General features: G+C 37.2%; 1 protein-coding gene across 1 annotated transcript in view; it reads left to right on the forward strand.

Annotated features, from left to right (window-relative positions):
- Positions 1-1,761: 1,761 nt before the first annotated feature.
- The window catches only part of LOC311304342 (uncharacterized protein), a 30,339-nt gene continuing 12,709 nt past the window's right edge, over positions 1,762-19,391 (forward strand). Inside the window, exons 1-3 of the mRNA XM_084431301.1 lie at positions 1,762-1,876; positions 8,190-8,256; positions 17,604-18,596. Coding sequence (XP_084287427.1) covers positions 17,615-18,596 — 982 coding nt within the window. The 5' untranslated portion in view covers positions 1,762-1,876; positions 8,190-8,256; positions 17,604-17,614. The remainder of the gene's footprint in view (positions 1,877-8,189; positions 8,257-17,603; positions 18,597-19,391) is intronic.

The following is a 19,391-nucleotide window of genomic DNA, read 5'->3' on the forward strand; positions in this document are numbered from 1 at the left end:
TTCACGCACAGCTCTTTCCCATAAAACACCATTCATTAATGACCTCTACAGTCAAGCTTGAAAAAAGAAAAGTGGAATAATAATATAATATAATATAATATAATATAATATAATAATAAACTTATAAAACGGAAATGTATCAGGGATAAAGAGATTTTCTTACTTTCCTAATAAATAAATCTTGTTTTTCTTTAGTGTTTATCCCGCATAGTAGCAGGGTCCGCTTTCTGGATTGCTGGCGCCATTTGATTATTATTCCTAATAAATACATAAATAACTATATAAATAAATAAACATATAACCTAGTATACTAATATAAAATATTTCTCTCAATTTTTACATTTATATTACCTTTGCCACCATTTAAGGCTCACTTAAAGTTATTTAATTTAATAACACTGTTAAAAGTAATCTTTATCAAATCTCACACCCCAGCAAACATTACTCAACACACCCACATTACCCAGTCACTAAACATTTGAAGCCAGGAAACCGTGAGAGAGCGAGCGAAGCGGATGGAAAGAGTGACCACCGGAAAGATAGAAAGAACGAGAGCGAGACAGAGAGAAAGATCGCCCAGGTGGTCCTGTGTACTTTGGCCGCTGGGCAGTGATCTGACGTGGGGGGTAGAACTCGAAACTCATGCAAATGTGATCACTCCTGAATGACTCAATATAAGTGAAAAAAAACCCTCCTCCACATGCCTTGGCGGTTTTGAAAAATTTAGGAGCAATTCCTCGTCTTTGAAAGAGTGGGGCGAGCTGTGTGGTGGTGGTAGGGGTCAGTGAGGGTAAGGATGGTGTGTGTGTGTGTGTGATTTTGACAGGCTGTCCCGAGCGAATGAAACCAAACTGAGACTCCCTAAGTAACTAATGATCTTTGCAACGGAAGTGAATCAATCAAACTAACTTTATCTGGACAATAACTTTATTCTAGATCTGCTGTAAAGCCTGAACACTCTCTGTTACTGTAATCTCCTGTTATTACTGTAAAGCTGCTGTGAAACTCTATATTGTTAAAAGCGCTGTATAAGTGAAGGAGACTTGACACACACACACATACACACACACACACACACACACACACACACACACACACACAGAGAGAGAGAGAGACAGAGAGAGAGAGAGAGAGAGAGAGAGAGAGAGAGAGAGAGAGAGAGAGAGAGAGAGAGAGAGAGAGAGAGAGAGAGAGAGAGAGAGATGTGCGCCAAATAAATCTGACCAGTAGTTTTTTCTACTTATTAGAAAATACGGACGTTTTAGGCCTGTGAAGTCGATAAATGACATATATCTCTAAAATGCTGCAGTAAATTTGTTTCAGATGAGGTGTGTATACTGTATACTGGGCATCCCTTATAAGAGCTGGCCATTGATTTTTTTTTTCTACTTATTAGAAATGAGGTTTTTATGGGCCTCTCAATTAGAATAATGATAGATAGATAGATAGATAGATAGATTAAATTATCATAATGCAAGTGTTTTTTCTGGCGGCTGGCTTGACCGCAGTGAGTTACAGTAAGTTAACTCAGACACAGGTGTGTTTCCTGTTCAATAATGTAACGTTTGACTCAAGATACAGATTTTTTGAGTCCACGTCATGCAAACCATATTTGGCTAACGATATTTTCGGTAAACACACCCCTGAATAGTTGTGGTTCCCGTATTAGATCTAGCTCTATAAAACGTCCCAACAAAGTTTTGCCCAGCACAGACATCCTCCAACTCTCAGAAATATGCAGAGGACATCGAGACACACACTTGAGCTTGTAAGTTGTTAAGAAGTGTTTGCTGTAATTCAGTCAAATCGAGTGAAGGTTCGTGTTCTCAGACTGCTGGCGTTTGAAGACTGATTACTTCTCTGATACAGTAGACACGTAAGTACATTGTTCATAGATTTATTCACTATTAATAACATTCAATGAATAACATGAATGAAAGAAAAGCAACAAAACCTCAGTTTGCGATTGTTTGTTTCATGATCTCAGTGAAAGTACTGAAGTCTGCCCTGATATATCTGCTCTGCCGACACTGGCAGGGTTTATTAGAGGAACTTTCAGGACTTCATCTGGATTTTCTTAAATGTCAAACATCACAGTATATTCTTTATATCCACCATTGCTGATTTGAACTGTTTTTTTGACTACTGGTTTCTTCTCCTGTCTACTTTATCTCTTTATCTTGCTTCTTATCTGTATTTGTAACTAGTTAACTTTTTCTTAATTAGATAATTAACCCCTTAAGCCCTGAAAGTATTTTTAAAGTTGTTTTTTCTGAGTGACACAGACGAAAGTAAAGACTCATAACTCCAAAACTATAGCAAGAAGAGGCAAAAGGTTAGTATCGTTTGATAGAACACGCTTCAAACTGCTGATAAAAGACAATCTATATATATTTATCTTTCTTATTTAACATGCAATAACTCAGGAAGGAAATACAGTAGGAGGAAAATTCTTTTTTGGTGATGTTCCCTCTACATGTGAGCTGCAAATTTTGTAGAGATTGCATAAAGTAAAGAAAAGTTACAGGATTTGGAACAAAGGTAGCCTTTTTGCTCAGTCTTTGACACTTGGAAGGAATTAATTGTTGCTTTCTAAGTGACACACACACAAAAGTAAACTCCAAAAGTAGTCAAAAAGTAGGTATTGTTTAATAGAACACTTTTTTTTTTTTTTTATAAATAGGCAAGGCAAGTTTATTTATATAGCACATTTCATACACAATGGCAATTCAAAGTGCTTTACATAGAATAAATTAAAATAATAAAAGAAATAAGAATAATTAAAACAGTTTAGAAAAATAAAATAAAATACAGTACAAACAGTCGGACGAACAGTGGCACAGTGCTCATTCAGTAAATGCACAGCTAAACAGAAGTGTTTTGAGTCTGGATTTGAATGTGACTGTAGGAGCACATCTGATCTCCTCTGGAAGCTGTTCCAGCATAATAGCTAAAAGCGGACTCGCCATGCTTAGAGTGAACCCTTGGTATTTCTAGCTGATATGATCCTAATGATCTGAGTGATCTGTTGGGTTTATATTCAGTGAGCATATCTGCAATGTATTGAGGTCCTAGGCCATTAAATGATTTATATACTAGTAATAATACTATAAAATCAATCCTAAATCTAACTGGGAGCCAGTGTAAAGACCTGAGGACTGGTGTGATATGTTCATATGTTCTGGTTCTGCTCAGAATCCTGGCGGCAGCGTTCTGTATGAGCTGCAACTGTCTTATGGTCTTTTTGGGAAGGCCAGTGAGGAGTCCATTACAATAATCCACCCTGCTGGTGATGAAAGCATGCACAAGTTTCTCTAAGTCTTGTCTGGAAACAAAGCATCTAATTCTTGCAATATATTTCAGATGATAGTATGCTGATTTAGTTATTGCTTTGACATGACTACTGAAACTAAGGTCTGACTCTAGTGTCACACCAAGATTCCTGACTTGATTTTTAGTTGTTTGACCCCTAGAGTGAAGGTATGCGTTCACCTTGAGAACTTCATCTTTGTTTCCGAACGCAATGACTTCAGTTTTGTCTTTGTTTAACTGAAGAAAGTTTTGACACATCCAACTGTTGACTTCATCAATGCATTGGCACAGGGAGTACAAGGGGCTGTAATCGTTAGGCGATAGGGCTAAGTAGAGCTGTGTGTCGTCTGCATAGCTGTGGTAAGAGATCTGGTTCTTTCTCATTATTTGGCTCATTGGGAGCATATACAGGTTGAACAGGAGTGGCGCAAGAATTGAGCCTTGAGGGACTCCGCATGTAATGGATGTCCACTCAGACTTATGGTCACCTATACTCACATAATAACCTCTCCCATCTAAGTATGACCTGAACCATTTTAGGACTATCCCAGAAAGCCCCACCCAGTTTTCCAGCCTGTCAAGAAGTATGTTATGATCAACAGTGTCAAATGCAGCACTGAGGTCGAGTAGAACCAGCACTGATAGTTTGCCAGAATCAGTATTTAAGCGAATATCGTTTATTATCTTTATGAGCGCTGTCTCTGTGCTGTGGTGCGGTCGGAAACCAGACTGAAAATTGTCAAAGTATCCATTCGAGCATAAGAATCTGTTCAGCTGATTGAAGACAACTTTTTCAATGATCTTACCTATGAAAGGAAGATTTGAGATCGGTCTATAGTTGCTTAATATGGTCTTATCCAGATTGCTCTTTTTCAGGAGGGGCTTGACAACTGCAGTTTTCAGGGAGTTTGGAAAACTCCCAGAGAGAAGTGAAGCATTTACCACTTCTAGGAGATCTGCTTCTAAACTGTTTAACACACTTTTGAAAAATGATGTGGGAAGTGTGTCAAGAGCGCATGTTGATGTTTTAAGGTGCTGTACGGTTTCTTCCAAAATTTTGCCATCAATTTCTTTGAAGTCAGACATAGTAACTACTTTCTCAGGTGGTCTGATCTGTCTAACCTCAGTGCAACTCAAGGATGTGCTGATCACCTTTCTGATATTACTGATTTTCTCAGAGAAGAAAGAAGCAAACTCACTGCACTTGCTGTCTGAGAGCATTTCACTGGGAATCTGGCTTGGGGGGGTTTGTCAGTCTCTCTACAGTAGCAAAAAGAGTGTGTGTGTTGTTTAAATTACTGTTTATAATATTTGAGAAGAAAGTCTGTCTAGCTTTGCCTAGTTCCATATTGAAAGCATGAAGGTTGTCTTTGTAGATGTTATAATGGACTACAAGTTTAGTCTTCCGCCACATGCGCTCTGCTTTTCTGCATTGTCTTTTCATATTTTGCACTGCTGTTGAGTTTCTCCAAGGTGCTTTTTGTCTGCCATTCTTCTTCCTGACTTTGACAGGAGCAATATCATCAATTACACTTTTAACTTTTGAGTTAAAAGAATCAAGGAGAAAATCAACAGAGTCTGCAGATATGCTTGGTGTTAAGGATATAGCCTTCATAAATAGTACACTAGTGTTCTCATTTAAGAATCTCTTCTTGACAGACACAGATCTAGCTTCAGTGGCAGGAGAGATCAATATATCAAAGAAAATACAGAAATGATCAGACAGTGCTACATCCTTAATAACAATTAATGAAATGTTTAGACCCTTAGCTTTGAAACGCATATAATTTTTTCACGTAAAAACGCACAGTTTTGAGGCCCCGGAAACTAACCGGGAATACTTTCTTGAAAAACTTCCAGCGGCCAGAACTCTGACCAGGGAGGTGACCACAGAGTGGGTCAGTGTGTATGCACTATAGTGCTGGTAAGGATTGCATACAACTTCATGTCTTAAATGGGCGAACTAACCCTTTAATGCACACATACATGTTAAATAAATAAACAAATAGATCATGATTGCTTAATAGCCTGTGAACCATTAGGCTGCCTATATGAGTCCATACTGAATTTTGAGCTGGTGTGTTAAGAAAATTTAGTATCTGCACTACTGCATGCATAGGCTACTTAAATGAGTTACAATAATATTTTTTCCCTTTAACGTGTATTTTAAGAGCATCTCTAAATTATGCACCATTTATCACCTGCAATGCCATCGGGTAACCACTAGATGGCTGTATAGCCCTATATATAATCATATCAAGAGGCTGTATATTCCCTGGTTGCTGGGTTTTTATTCAGACATAATTAGTTACTTTTTGTGAAAGTTTTTGATTTAGTATTAGTTTTTCATTACAGTCAAATCTGGACACAGGGAAAGCATTTTGTTATTCATGCTAGCTACATAAAATAGCTTGATCAGTCACACAAAAGTAATCACTAATCAGAATGAATATTGACAGTGCGACCAAGACAATATACAGGTGCTGGTCATATAATTAGAATATCATCAAAAAGTTGATTTATTTCAGTAATTCCGTTAAAAAAGTGAAACTTGTATATTATATAGACTCATTACATGCAAAGTGAGATATCTCAAGCCTTTATTTGTTATAATTTTGATGATTATGGCTTACAGCTTGTGAAAACCACAAAATCAAAATCTCAGAAAATTAGAATATTACATGAAATCACACAGTAATTACACAGTAACACCATGGTCATTGAAGCAGGTTTTGGTTCTTATGGCAGTGTGGGCAGGTGCAAATCCTGCTGGAAAATGAAGTCAGCATCTCCATAAAGCTTGTCTGCTGAAGGAAGCATGAAGTGCTCTGAACATGTCCTGGTAGACGGCTGCATTGAGTGGACAGCACAGTGGACCAACACCAGCCGATGACCAACACAGACTGTGGAAACTTCACACTGGACTTCAAGCATCTTGGATTGTGTGCCTCTCCATTCCTCCTCCAGACTCTGGGACCTTGGTTTCCAAATGAGATCTCATCAGAAAAGAGGACTTTGGTCCACTGTGCTTTATTAAATCCAGAGTCAACGCAGCCGTCCACCAGGACATTTCCAGAGCACTTCATGCTTCCTTCATTCTCCAGCAGGATTTGCACCGGCCCACACTGCCAAAATAACCAAAACCTGGTTCAATGACCATGGGATTACTGTGTAATTACTGTGTGATTTCATGTAATATTCTAATTTTCTGAGATTTTGATTTTGTGGTTTTCACAAGCTGTAAGCCATAATCATCAAAATTATAACAAATAAAGGCTTGAGATATCTCACTTTGCATGTAATGAGTCTATATAATATACAAGTTTCACTTTTTTAACGGAATTACTGAAATAAATCAACTTTTTGATGATATTCTAATTATATGACCAGCACCTGTATATAACTGAGTGTTAATTACCATAAACAGAGACATGATGTGAAAAACACTGCATCAGAATGGTATTATTACATAAAGAATGGGTATTAAATGTTTTGATTGTAAAGTTTAACATCTGCTCAGAGGTGTAACAGATTATATAATTTATCAAATTTCAATCCAATAACGTTAACACCAGCTTGAAATTCAGTATGAATGTTAGTCAGCCTTAATCAGCCTAATGGTGCACAGCTTATTAAGCAATCATGATGTATGTTTATTTATTTGTTTGTTTATCTATTTATTTAACATGTATACATGTGTGCATTAAAAGTACCATTTCGGCAACGAGAACTTTTCTGAGCCAAATGAAGATAAAGATGTGTTCTGGTGATTGGCGTGTTTATTGAACCAATCAGATAAGAGTAAACCTAGAGTCAGCGAGAAGCTCATCTGATTGGCTACATGAAGAAGGTGGACCCGCCCTCCTCTTTGCACTTGCAAAACTCAGTGAGTGAGAGAACCGTGCCAAAACTGGAAGCGCAGGTAAAGGAAAGACTCAACTGTACAAATCGGTTATTTCGGTAACTTTTTTGCCTCATGTACACAACAAGTCATATAGACATTTGCAACAGTTTATTTTTTTACACAAAGTTTGATTTTACGCAATGAATCTGTTTTGCAGTTCCTGACTCTGTTGCTTTTGGCCGTATTTGTGCTCAAAAACCGTGCCAAAAGTGTTAGCGCTGAAAAATGGAAGTCAGAAGAATACAGATCCTATTTATGTTGCGTTAGCATGAAGCTGCAGCTTCACAATACATGAATTACACTTACGAATAACAGTTAAATGCTGCAAATATTTTTTTCTTACACTTTCACAAATCTTACCCTGCGCATGCAATTCATTATGGCATCATATTATCTTCATAGTAAACTAAACGAGCCGATGGACACTGGCGTGCAAGATTTGCCATAGCACACCCGAGAAGTATATGAGGAATATAAGGAAGCGTTCTTGCACTCGCACATTCAAGCTTTCGCTTCAGAGCCGAGTGTGTGTTGTTCTGCTCTGTAATCATCATCGAGTGTGCTCTGAGTTAGAAGAAGCTCTTCAATCAAGTGTTGGTGTGACCGCGTGTCAGCAGTGGCGCTGTTAAAGAGCATTTCCTACACTTTACTGCAGTTCAGCTTAAAGAGCAGCTGAACACTGCAGACTTTATCTTTATCTGGTTTATCAGTGTGTGCTGTGGCCATTTCCCCTTCAGCACATAAAGAGCTCGTTTCCTACACTGCAAAACATGCTTTTCTTACTTAGTATTTCTGTCTTGTTTCCAGTCCAAATATATAAATATTCTTAAATCAACAAGCATTTACTAGATGAGTAAAATTACATAAGAAATTATGACTGGTTTCCTGAGAAAGAAAAAAAAATTAAGTGAGTTTTTGCTTCAAACATTTTTTTTCAAACAAAAAAACTATACGATTTTGTTTTTGTTTTAAGGAGTCAGATATCTCTCTCTCTCGGACTGAAGCTGCCCGTCAGATCCAGTGCTGATACACACGTCTAGGTGAGTGTGTTTCTAATAGAGAGCGTTCAGAGCTCATTTGAAGACCTGTATTTGTGTTCCTGTGCTTGTGATTATAAGCCATTTTTTACATGATTTAAGAATAATTCATTAAAAAAAAGCCTTATAAAATAAATTTTACAAGCTGTTTTGTTACCATACTTTTTTTAACAGAAATGTATTTGTAGTGTAACTTTGTAAGCAAGAAGTCGACAGGACAGCTAAAACTATGTATGAAGGGTAGAGATAAAAAATGCATTTCCAGGTGAACTGCGAAGTGTGCTCGCTCGGGTGCGGTTCACTAACGTTAGCAGGGAGTGGATAAGGGTGGGTTGAAGTTTGCTTGATCTGAGAATTTCAACAATAGTACTTTTTCAAGATTGTGCAAAAAGGTGAAACATTATGTGCATTAAGAGACATGTTTGCAATGTAGACTAGTGCCAATGGCATTGTTTATGTGGCTTGGTTGTTGTTTTTGAAAAATTGGGTTATGAATATACAGCAGAGAGTGGGAGTGTTTTGGGTGATGAAATAATATTGAAAAGAAGTTGACAGTCTTCATTTACTGTATCCAATAAGCCAATACAAAACTCACCCAGCTGTTCTGTGCTCGAGTGTTCCCTTTGATTAGGAACAAATTTACTATCTCAAATTAAGGTCTACCGTAATTAGCGATGCTTTGATTGCTGCTGTAAAGATGGTTGTCATCACCTACACAGAAACGCTGATTTTTATAGCCTACCGTCAGTCCTCCCCTTGTGAAAAAAAAGTGCACTTAAGTGTACTTTTATAAAGTGTACTTATTACATAAATAATATACTTTAAATATATACACTTAAGTGTGAATTAAATGCCATCTTTTCGGCGCACTTAATGCACATTAAGTGTAATTAATTTCAAATATATCATATATTAAGTTGAAATAAAATGTAATAAGTTGCCATTAAGAGTGATTTTTTGGAACAACTTAATTGGTACTTTATTACAACTTTATATCTACTTTCATAATTGCTTCTAGTGTTTTTAAAATATACTTAAAGTGCACTACACAATATAATGACATGCAATTAATGTGATTTAAAATATACTTTAATGTCAGTTAACAATACACTTAAGTGTGAATTAAATGCAATGTTACAATCAACAAAAACTAAATGTAAAACCCTCTAAATTTACTGACAAAATAATCTCTAAAAGAAATACATAAAAACCTTTTTGTTGATGCACAAGAAAACCCCAAGAAACACTATGCATAAACACAAACAGTTTTGGAAAGAGAACTTTGGGTAATGCTTTACAAAAATATATTAGTTACCTACTTCAGTTAACATGAACTAAGAATGAATAATACTTTAAGCATTTATTAGTCTAAGGGGCTGTTTACACCTGGCCACTTCATGCGTGTTCTGTGATGGGATAGCTATCCGATCATGAAAAGACCAGGTGTAAATGCCCTCCGAAACGCATTCGAGACGGATTTGAATCCGATCGCTCAAACCACTTCAGGAGGAGGTCTGGGCCGCATTCCAGACGAAACTGGACAAGTGTAAATGCATCTGGTTGTTAAAACCACATATGTAAATTGTACTCCTCCCAAAAATGCTAAAATATAAACGTGTGAGAGTGTGTTATAGGCTATATGTCATATTATAGCCAGTTATGACGACGCTACTGGAACACGCATCACCGCAGATGAGAAGCTCAGCATCTATTCATTAAGCCAACGTGCAAACTATCGCAAATCAAAGTGAAAGTAAGTCGCAGACGCTTAACACACAATCATCATCATTAAAAGTAAAGAAACGAAATGATCTTACCAGGGCTGTTACTGCTCCCTCTTATTGCGGTCTTTGATTTAGACATTTTAGCTGATGATCAATAAAATGCAGCACATATCTGTTGCTTTCGTGACGTGCACTCCATTAAATCTGCATATAGCGCGGGAATTGAAGATCGGATTTAAATCCGTTTCGCAAAAACACATTTAAGTGACCAGGTGTAAATGGAATCGTTTTGATAAATCAGATAGCTATCCGATCTGAGAAAACGCATGAAGTGGCCAGGTGTAAACAGGCCCTAAGTAAGACAATAGTCTTGGTTAGATTAGGGGTGTGCGATATGACGATTTTTGATCGTGGACGATTAAAATGTCTCCACGATCTGCTTTTGTAGAAATATCGCAGAATCGTGCATTATATCTGTTCTGGCGCCTCTGTCCCAACATACTGAACAACGCGACGTATATTCACATAAAATGTTAACGCAGCGGAACAGGAGACTGCAGTTCACAAAAGTTCATAATTTGCATGTGCTTTAATGCCTTGTCGGTTAAACATTTAATTCGCGTGCTGATGCACTGTTCTAACGCGTGCATTTCTCAGAGCGTACATGTGAAGCTCACATGCACTAAAATCCTGTCTACCAGTGCCTGGATACTGGACTAAGTTACGTTATCTTTCGAGTCTTATTGTGCTTATACTGTTAGATCATGTTGGCTAAAAAATAAACTAATATTAACAAATGAGACCTAATTAAAAGTGTTACCGAACCTTGTTATTTAGCTCTTAAAGGGATACTCCACTTTAAAATGAAAATTCTGTCATCATATACTCACCCACATGTTGTTTCAAACCTGTATGAATTTCTTTCTTCTGCTGAACAGAAAGAAAGATATTTAGAAGAATGTCAGTAACCAGACAGTTTTTGGTACCATTGACCATTGATTTTTTTTTCCTACTATGGAAGTCAATGGTACCAAAATATGTCTGGTTACTAACATTCTTCTAAATATCTTTCTTTCTTTCTGGAAATGTTAATGGAAAAAATGCCTTGAGAAAAAAAAAAAAAAAACAACAGAAAATTTGTTTATAATACATATCCAGTCCATTATTATATTTGGCTCAATTGAATGATAGAGATACAGTTGCGCTTCAAAGTTGATATACACCTTGCAGTATCTGCAAAATGTTAACAATTTTAGCAATAATAGGGATCACAAAAATGTATACGTTTTATTTTTATTTAGTACTACCCTGATGAAGCAGTTTATTCTGCAAGGTGTATGTAAACTTTTGACTGTTAACTGTTGATGAATGTGTGATGTGATTGATTACCTCAGTCACCAGAAAGCTGGGCAAGGTTCCTTCTATTTCCCACAAATACCAGGATTCCACTGACTACGCCATCTTTACTGACACTGGGCTTAAAGTGATTCAAAATAGAGAACCTTTTTATTGCTACTTTACAGGGAATTAAGCATAACTTTATCAATTACACAGATATAGATATATAACCCTTGCAAACCCAGGACCAATGCAAATTAAGAAAGGTATTCTTACATTTTAAGCTTGCCCCACATAGCTATCTTCATGAAGGATGTTCCTGTTCCTGTATTTACCACGGTTGACACAGCAATGCTGCAAGCCTTCTTCCTTTGGTTTGTTACCTATAAAATATATGATGATTATGGGCGCATGTGTAAATGCACAGGTGGGAATTTATTACTTGCACATGCAAAAGATTCAAAGCATTTAAAAGCTATAGGGATAGTTAGTGACTTGAAAGCAAGCGGGAAGAAAGTCGACCCGAAGTTGAAGCCGGCCGCGTGCCACCATCTTGTAGCAGAACTTCACCTGCTGTTAGCATTCCATTGACTCCCATTCATTTTGGCGTCACTTTGACAGCGAATAACTTTACATCTGAGGCGTTTAAAGACTCCATTTATCCATTGTTTATTTCTAAAGAAACACGACAATGTATAAAATGCTCCATTACCTTGTATCTTACGTTACGGCCCCGTAAAAGCAGTTTTTGTAAAAGTTGGCTAACGATTGCGTCATAACCTGCGACTCTCTGTCGCACAGTAGAGAGATTACCGTATGGACAGGAGGAGAAGCTTGCGGGCAATTGGGGGGACGTGGAGGCAAAATGACAATATAATTAATCAGAATTCTTAGCAAAAGTTGCTCCTGCTCCTAGCTCATGGACAGCTCCTACTCACACTCTCCGTCTCTGCAAGATTCGGAAGGGAATGATTCAGATTTCTCTCGGCACAGCTACTAGAAGACAGACGGGTTGCTCACGTGGTCCGTGTAACGCTTTGCTTTGTTTGAGTCTGCGCGTCAGGAAAGGAAGTGCTAAGAAATCGCTGAAAATGGGCTTCACTTGTCTCAATTGAGATCCAATGAGATGGCTCTGTCCACTTCTTATACTGTCTATGCTTGAAAGTAGTGTTTTAGCTTGATCAGGATGTGCTGTCATGATAAATCTTGTAACATCACCTCATGATCCTCATCAATACAGGTCTGTGATTCCACACCGCTTGCACTGTATCTCCAATAACAAATATGAACTGATCCTGCAAAATGAATGTTTAAATCCAGATAAACACAAAAATATTACATATTCCAAAACAAATAACGTTAGTAATTGAACAACTGTTTAAAAACAAAATGAAATTGAACACTTTACAAGCATTTTTTTCTAGAGGTGGGTAATATATTAGGCCTAAATATTTATGGTGGTTATAAGATTGATTATTTGTATTAAATGTATATAAACGTCGTCGAGTGTTACAATATTGGATCAGCATTTAGCAAATTTTTAGTAGTTCTAGGTTGTTTAAAATAACTTAAAAAGTCGGTTTAATATTTTTTTTAAAACAGCAACCAAATTCCTCGAACACGACCACACACGCCTTCCTCACATTACAATGTAAGACATTATTAGAATGCAATCATATATAAATTATTGAAAACATGATTCATTTGAGTCTATTGAGTTTATAATATCTGCGATTAAAATGCACTCAGCAACTGGCATGTTACGGTGAAAAAAAATGAACTAAAGAAAGCATCAAGATATATACTTACTTGACTGATTATCAGCATAACGTCTCATCTGCAAACAAACATCCAAACGTGGTGCTCCTTTTGTTCTCTTGTTTGGCTAGCTTCAGTATCATCACGGATCGCAAAACATAGCGCATTTTTCAACCTCTAGTGAAGTAGTGCGTCATAATGACGTAGTATTTCTCGCGCATGCGCATTAAACAACATATTCATATATTCGGCAAGTCTGGCAGATTGGGTCGATTTAGCCAAAATTTTGAATGTTTACAACTCTCATGCCCCTCCCCCACTACTACCAAAGAGCACCCTCCCATAGAGGTCGTGTTCGTCAGTGTGTGTGTGCCTGGTTTTCTGTGAACGCGCGCGTCTCTTCAGCATCAATCAACACCATGGACTCGGAGGTAGGCTGCCCTGGCTAATCTATCCATAGCAATAACCGAGGATTTGGAAGCTTGTTATTAGATTTACTCTCCGCCATCACGCTTCGTACAATCTTCAGGCGAACTTCAGGCGACAGGCGTGTGCATGTGATATTGTAACGTGCGTGTCTGCGCGAGGGAGAGAGGATCTGTGGCGTGTGCACGACCTGTGATTGACAGTCAGATCTCACACCCCCCTGCGCTGATTGGACCTGATGAAGCGGGAGCGGTGGATTTTTGCAAAACAAATAACACGCTCCGGGTGGAGTTAGAAGCTCGGGTTTTTTTTCTAAAACCACCATATTTATGTTGTTCTGTCGGATTATAGTGTCGATTACACTGAATATGATCGAAAAAGCTTTTCTGTTGTTCTAACTCATTGTGTTGTTAAACTCTGTAAGTTCACAAAAATTTACTCATTAACCTAACTAAAAGTCAATCTTTTTTTCAATGTAGTGTAGTGTGATTAAAATTAAATGTATTTTAACTGAATTTAAATGCAAATTAATTTTGTTTACATTTGTTTAACTTTTGCTCGCAATTAATACAATTAAATGTGTGTTTAATTGACTTAGAACAACATAATGATATTGAAAGTATTATGTTCACAGATGTAAAGTAGCTACAACACATTACTATTAGACTCCTCTCATATATTACATTTTATTTTCAAATATTATGTAGAAAGCTGACACTAGTTGAGTTCATAGAGCAAGGGCTGGTGATAAAAATGTCAACAATAAGTTGTACTGGATTATACTGTATAAGCAGATGTATAAGCAGATTCAACTGCATAATGCACACAGTATATATTATAGACAAAACACATTTAAAATACATTAACAAATTAATTTTGGACAACACACTTGAGTTGGAATTAAAATCTATTAATTTCCATGTTTTCCATTAAAACTGTTATTTTATTTAGTATATATTAGTCAATACATCAAAATAAATTTCCTTTAATAACTTGTAACTTTAACTTTAATAAATTTAAAACACTATAAATCATAATTATTTCAAATGTATGTTTAAGTAAAACTTAGTAGACATTACAAAGTGCATTTTTTAAAACATGCACTTAAGTGTGTTTATAAATATTGTCATGAAAGTGTTCTTTCTTTAAGTAACATTTAATTAGACATTATTAAAAAGTGCATTTGTAAAAAGTGTACTTAAGTGTGTTTATAAAAATTATGATGAAAGTGTACTTTCTTTAAGTTAAGCTTAATTAGACATTATTACAAAGTGCATTTTTAAAAAGTGTTTTTAACTGTGTTAAGAAATTTTGTGAATGATGAAAGTGTTCTTACTTTAAATTAAACTTAATTAGATATTATTACAAAGTGGATTTGTAAAAAGTGTATTTAAGTGTGTTAAGAAATATAGTGATGAAAGTGTACTTACTTTAAATTAAACTTAATTAGACATTATTACAAAGTGCATTTTTAAAAATGTACTTAAGTGTGTTTATAAATATTGTGATGAAAGAGTACTTTAAGTTAAACTTAATTAGATATTATTACAAAGTGCATTCGTAAAAAGTGCACTTATGTGTGTTTATAAATATTATGATAAAAGTGTACTTTCTTTAAGTAAAACTTAATTAGACATTATTACAAAGTGCATTTTTAAAAAGTGTATTTAAGTGTGTTAAGAAATATTGTGATGGAAGTGTACTTTCTTTAAGTTAAGCTTAATTAGATATTATTACAAAGTGCATTTGTAAAAATTGTACTTAAGTATGTTTATAAATATTGTGATGAAAGTGTACTTTACGTTAAACTTAATTAGATATTATTACAAAGTGCATTTGTAAAAAGTGCACTTAAGTGTGTTAATAAATATTGTCATTAAAGTGTATTCCCTTTAAGTACACATAAGTGGTCTTTAATTTTAATTTTATTATATTATCTGCAAGTGCACTTTTCAAAAAGTATACTTTGATTATTTTAAGCACACAAAAAGTGCGCTTTCAATACAATTAAGCACACTTCTTTTTCACAAGGGTCATATTGTAATTAAATGAAAAACGCTATCAGTTTCACTATTAGCTTACTCTAGCGATGCAATCGCAAAACAACATGGATAACGCTGTTTGGCCTTGCCTAACTTTATATGACATATGCGCCATATGCTAGAGTTACACATCCAGCTGCCATTTCAGGGCTTGAATTTCGTTGCGGGAATGTGGGGATTGCGCATAATTTAAACCATTCCCGCAAGGTTAGCTTTTATAGTGCGAGAAATTCCCGCACAAACATATTCGCTTCATCTCAGAACAAATGATTAAAAAATAAATTCACAGATGCGAGAAAAAAGATGTCAAACTGTTTTTATTTACTTTTAATTCCTCAATCAGCGCTGGACCGGTGTGGTGAACAGGGTCACACAGTGGCAGGGTTTCATATTATTTTGAAGTTTCCCCAGGCGCCGCCATTGGCTAGCAGACCATCACCTGCTGTTAGCATCCCATTGACTCCCATTCATTTTGGCGTCACTTTGACAGCGAATAACTTTACATCTGAGGCGTTTAAAGACTCCATTTATCCATTGTTTATTTCTTAAGAAACACGAAAATGTATAAAAGGCTCCATTACCTTGTATCTTACGTTATGGCCCCGTAGATGCAGTTTTTGTAAAAATAGGCTAACGATTGCGTCATAACCACGCGACTCTCTGTCGCACAGTAGAGAGATTACCGTATGGACAGGAGAAGAAGCTCGCGGGCGATCGGGGGGACGTGGAGGCAAAATGACAAAATAATTAATCTGAATACTTAGCAAAAGTTGCTCCTGCTCCTAGCTCATGGACAGCTCCTACTCACGCTCTCTGTCTCTGCAAGATTCGGAAGGGAATGATTCAGATTTCGCTTGGCACAGCTACTAGAAGACAGACGGGTTGCTCACGTCACATCTACGTCGTCAAGCTCAGTTTGAGTCTGCGCAGTACGCTCGACCATCAGGAAGTTAGTGCTTCTAATTGACTTCAACCGTCTCCGTTGAATCCAATGGGGTCGCTGTGTCCAGTTTATATACTGTCTATGATCACACCGGACCCGATTGTTCATCACACCGGTATTCTCTGTCTTCCGCTGAGCCCTGGCCGTAGACAGATCATATGTTTCATGCTGTCAATGCAGTGGTCTGCGTTGCGCTGATCTTATTCACACTATCGAGTGTAGGTGCAGCATTCTAACATTGAGTCATAATGAGCTGTTTGTGAAGAAATTATCCGCTTCCAAATTATGTCATTTTAATCATGAAATTGAAACTGATCAGCTTGCAGCGTAACAACATTGAATGCTCGGCCGAACAGCTGATCATAGCTGTACAGGGCACCTTATTATTTTTCATCTCCATAAATATATCTAGTAGTAAAGCTAATGCAAGGGCTAGAAATCAATGAATCTTTTGCTGATACTTCCTTGTCATCATGGAGAGCGCGGTTCACGGTTGCATAACAACGACAGACGCCACGGGAGAGCAAACGCTTGTGGAAAGGAGAGAGCGGCGCACTCGCGCTTTCCACTTGTTTTTACACATCTAGAGCGACGTTGTTGATTGTTTGAGCATGTGACTGCGTGTTTCTCCTTGTTTTCTATTGTTATGCGCAGCATATTTCCCGTGCGCACAAACACAGCCACAGACAATGAACTGTTTGTTCGGTTAGCGAAGAAGAGCATGATGTATTTTGTATAAAGTTTTGTTTTGTTATTAACTGTTTTGAGAACTGGAAATGCACAATTCATGCATACAAATCTGTAGATATTAATAGATGAAGATGATTAAATTAGACCGATGCATCAAAAGTTATTTTCCCTGTACAAAAGTTATAATTAATGTACAGATGAAGAAAGATTTCTGGTGAAGTGATTGCAAAAGTATTGTAATGTGTTCAGAAAGACAAAAAAAGGAGATTTTTGTTTAAAGCTTTAATGCAGAACAGCAATAACATCAGGAACAGCAGCTCTTATATTTCCTCATACGCACGTCCTAAACTCTCATCATTAACCCTGTAAATGCTGGGAAAGAAAACAGTGAACTATTCACAACTTTTTTGTTGTTATCCTGTGTTGCAGGTTAAGGCAAAATGGCAGGTATTGTTCCCAGGCGCAAAACAAAAGGAGTTGATTTCTGTGGATCAAGCTCTCACTGCTACATCATCCGCTCTGATCTCGGCTGCTATATGAGGTCGAGTGATTTCAGAGCAGGGTCAGACCTCAGTATTCATGCTCTGCACCCCGCCTGCCGACACGGAGACCATTACTTAGCTGACGAAAAAGGCAAGTTTTACATCATTAAGGGTGATTCCTGCCGCAGAGTCACTGACCTGACAGAAGACACTGATTCTGCAGTCTTCACCCTTCATCCCAACTGTCGGGGCGGAGACCATTACCTGTCAGCCTTTGGCTGGTTTTACATCATCTTCCAGGAGAAGGGCATTTACAGAAGAACAGCAGACCTGAGTAATGACTCCGATTCTGATGAATTTCCCCTGCATCCCAATTGCAGAGATGGTCTCTATTACTGGGGTGAGCCAAATTACTTCTACTTCCTCAAGCCAACCTCAGAGTGGGGAGTTGAATACTACAAAGGGACCGACCTCAACAATGATGAGTGCACTGATGTCTTATCCGTTCACCCCAATGTTCTGAACTTCCTGCCAGGCGGGCTGTCCATAACCAGCGGCCCCGCATTCAGAAAGTGGGTGAACATTGAAACTGCACATAATGACAGTCCCACACCAGTGACATGGCAAAAGAAAATTACTAAAAGGGTTGGATACAATAAGGAGAAGATGTCCCAGATCACAAAACACTGGAAGATACAAACATCAGGCAAGATCACAGCTGGAGCACTCGCAGGGTTAATTGCAAATGCCGAGTTCACCTTATTGGGACTTTACAGAGGTTCAAGTGTGAAGACTGAACTGGAAAACTGGACAGAAGAGACTGAGGTGGAAGAGCAACTATCATGTGAGCTGAAGCCGCACGAGCGTCTGTATGTGTGGCAGTACCAGCTGGGTCTCGGATCAGAACCGGTGTTGTTCTGCCAGGATTTGAAGATTACCGGTACGTCAAAATGTCCGCCTGAAATCCCGCTGACGCCTGTAAACACGCCTGATCAACAGAGTCCTCGAGAAAATACCTCAACTCAGTCTGCTTAATTTATATACAGTATCTGCTGCAAGCATTGCTTTAAAAACAGGCAGAGAGGAGGCTGGCACTGTATAGCAGATATATATATATATATATATATATATATACAGTTTTGTCTATTACAGTATGAAATACAATATTACTCAGCAATTTAAATGAACAAAATGCAACTTTAAAAACAACTGCAGACAGATCTGGAAAACCACATTATTCATCAAAAAAGTCTCTTATATTATTTGTCTTTATTAATGGTATAATTAACACATTAACAGACTATATACAAATAGTGAGTTCTTCATTCATTGTTACTGTAATTAACAAATCATTTTTTTAATTAGCTCATATGTAAAGACTTGATTTTTCATCCTTTAACAATTTTTTATTTTTTATTTTTCATTTTAAATGATTTTTTAATGTTCATCTAAACATTTAATTCACCGTACATAAATGGTCATGTATAAAGTAAATTAATGCAAATTTAAGGCTTAATTACTATTTATAGGAACACTTACTATTCATAGAATTAATGTATAATAATGGTACGATTACAACATAATCACCCTGTAGCCCAAGACTGGTTGCCCACTGAAGCTAAGCAGGGCTGAGCCTGGTCAGTACCTGGATGGGAGACCTCCTGGGAAAACCAGGTTGCTGCTGGAAGAGGTGTTAGTGAGGCCAGCAGGGGGCGCTCACCCTGTGCTCTGTGTG

Source organism: Rutilus rutilus, assembly GCF_951802725.1.
Source record: "Rutilus rutilus genome assembly, chromosome: 14".
In the NCBI taxonomy this organism is placed as follows: domain Eukaryota; kingdom Metazoa; phylum Chordata; class Actinopteri; order Cypriniformes; family Leuciscidae; genus Rutilus; species Rutilus rutilus.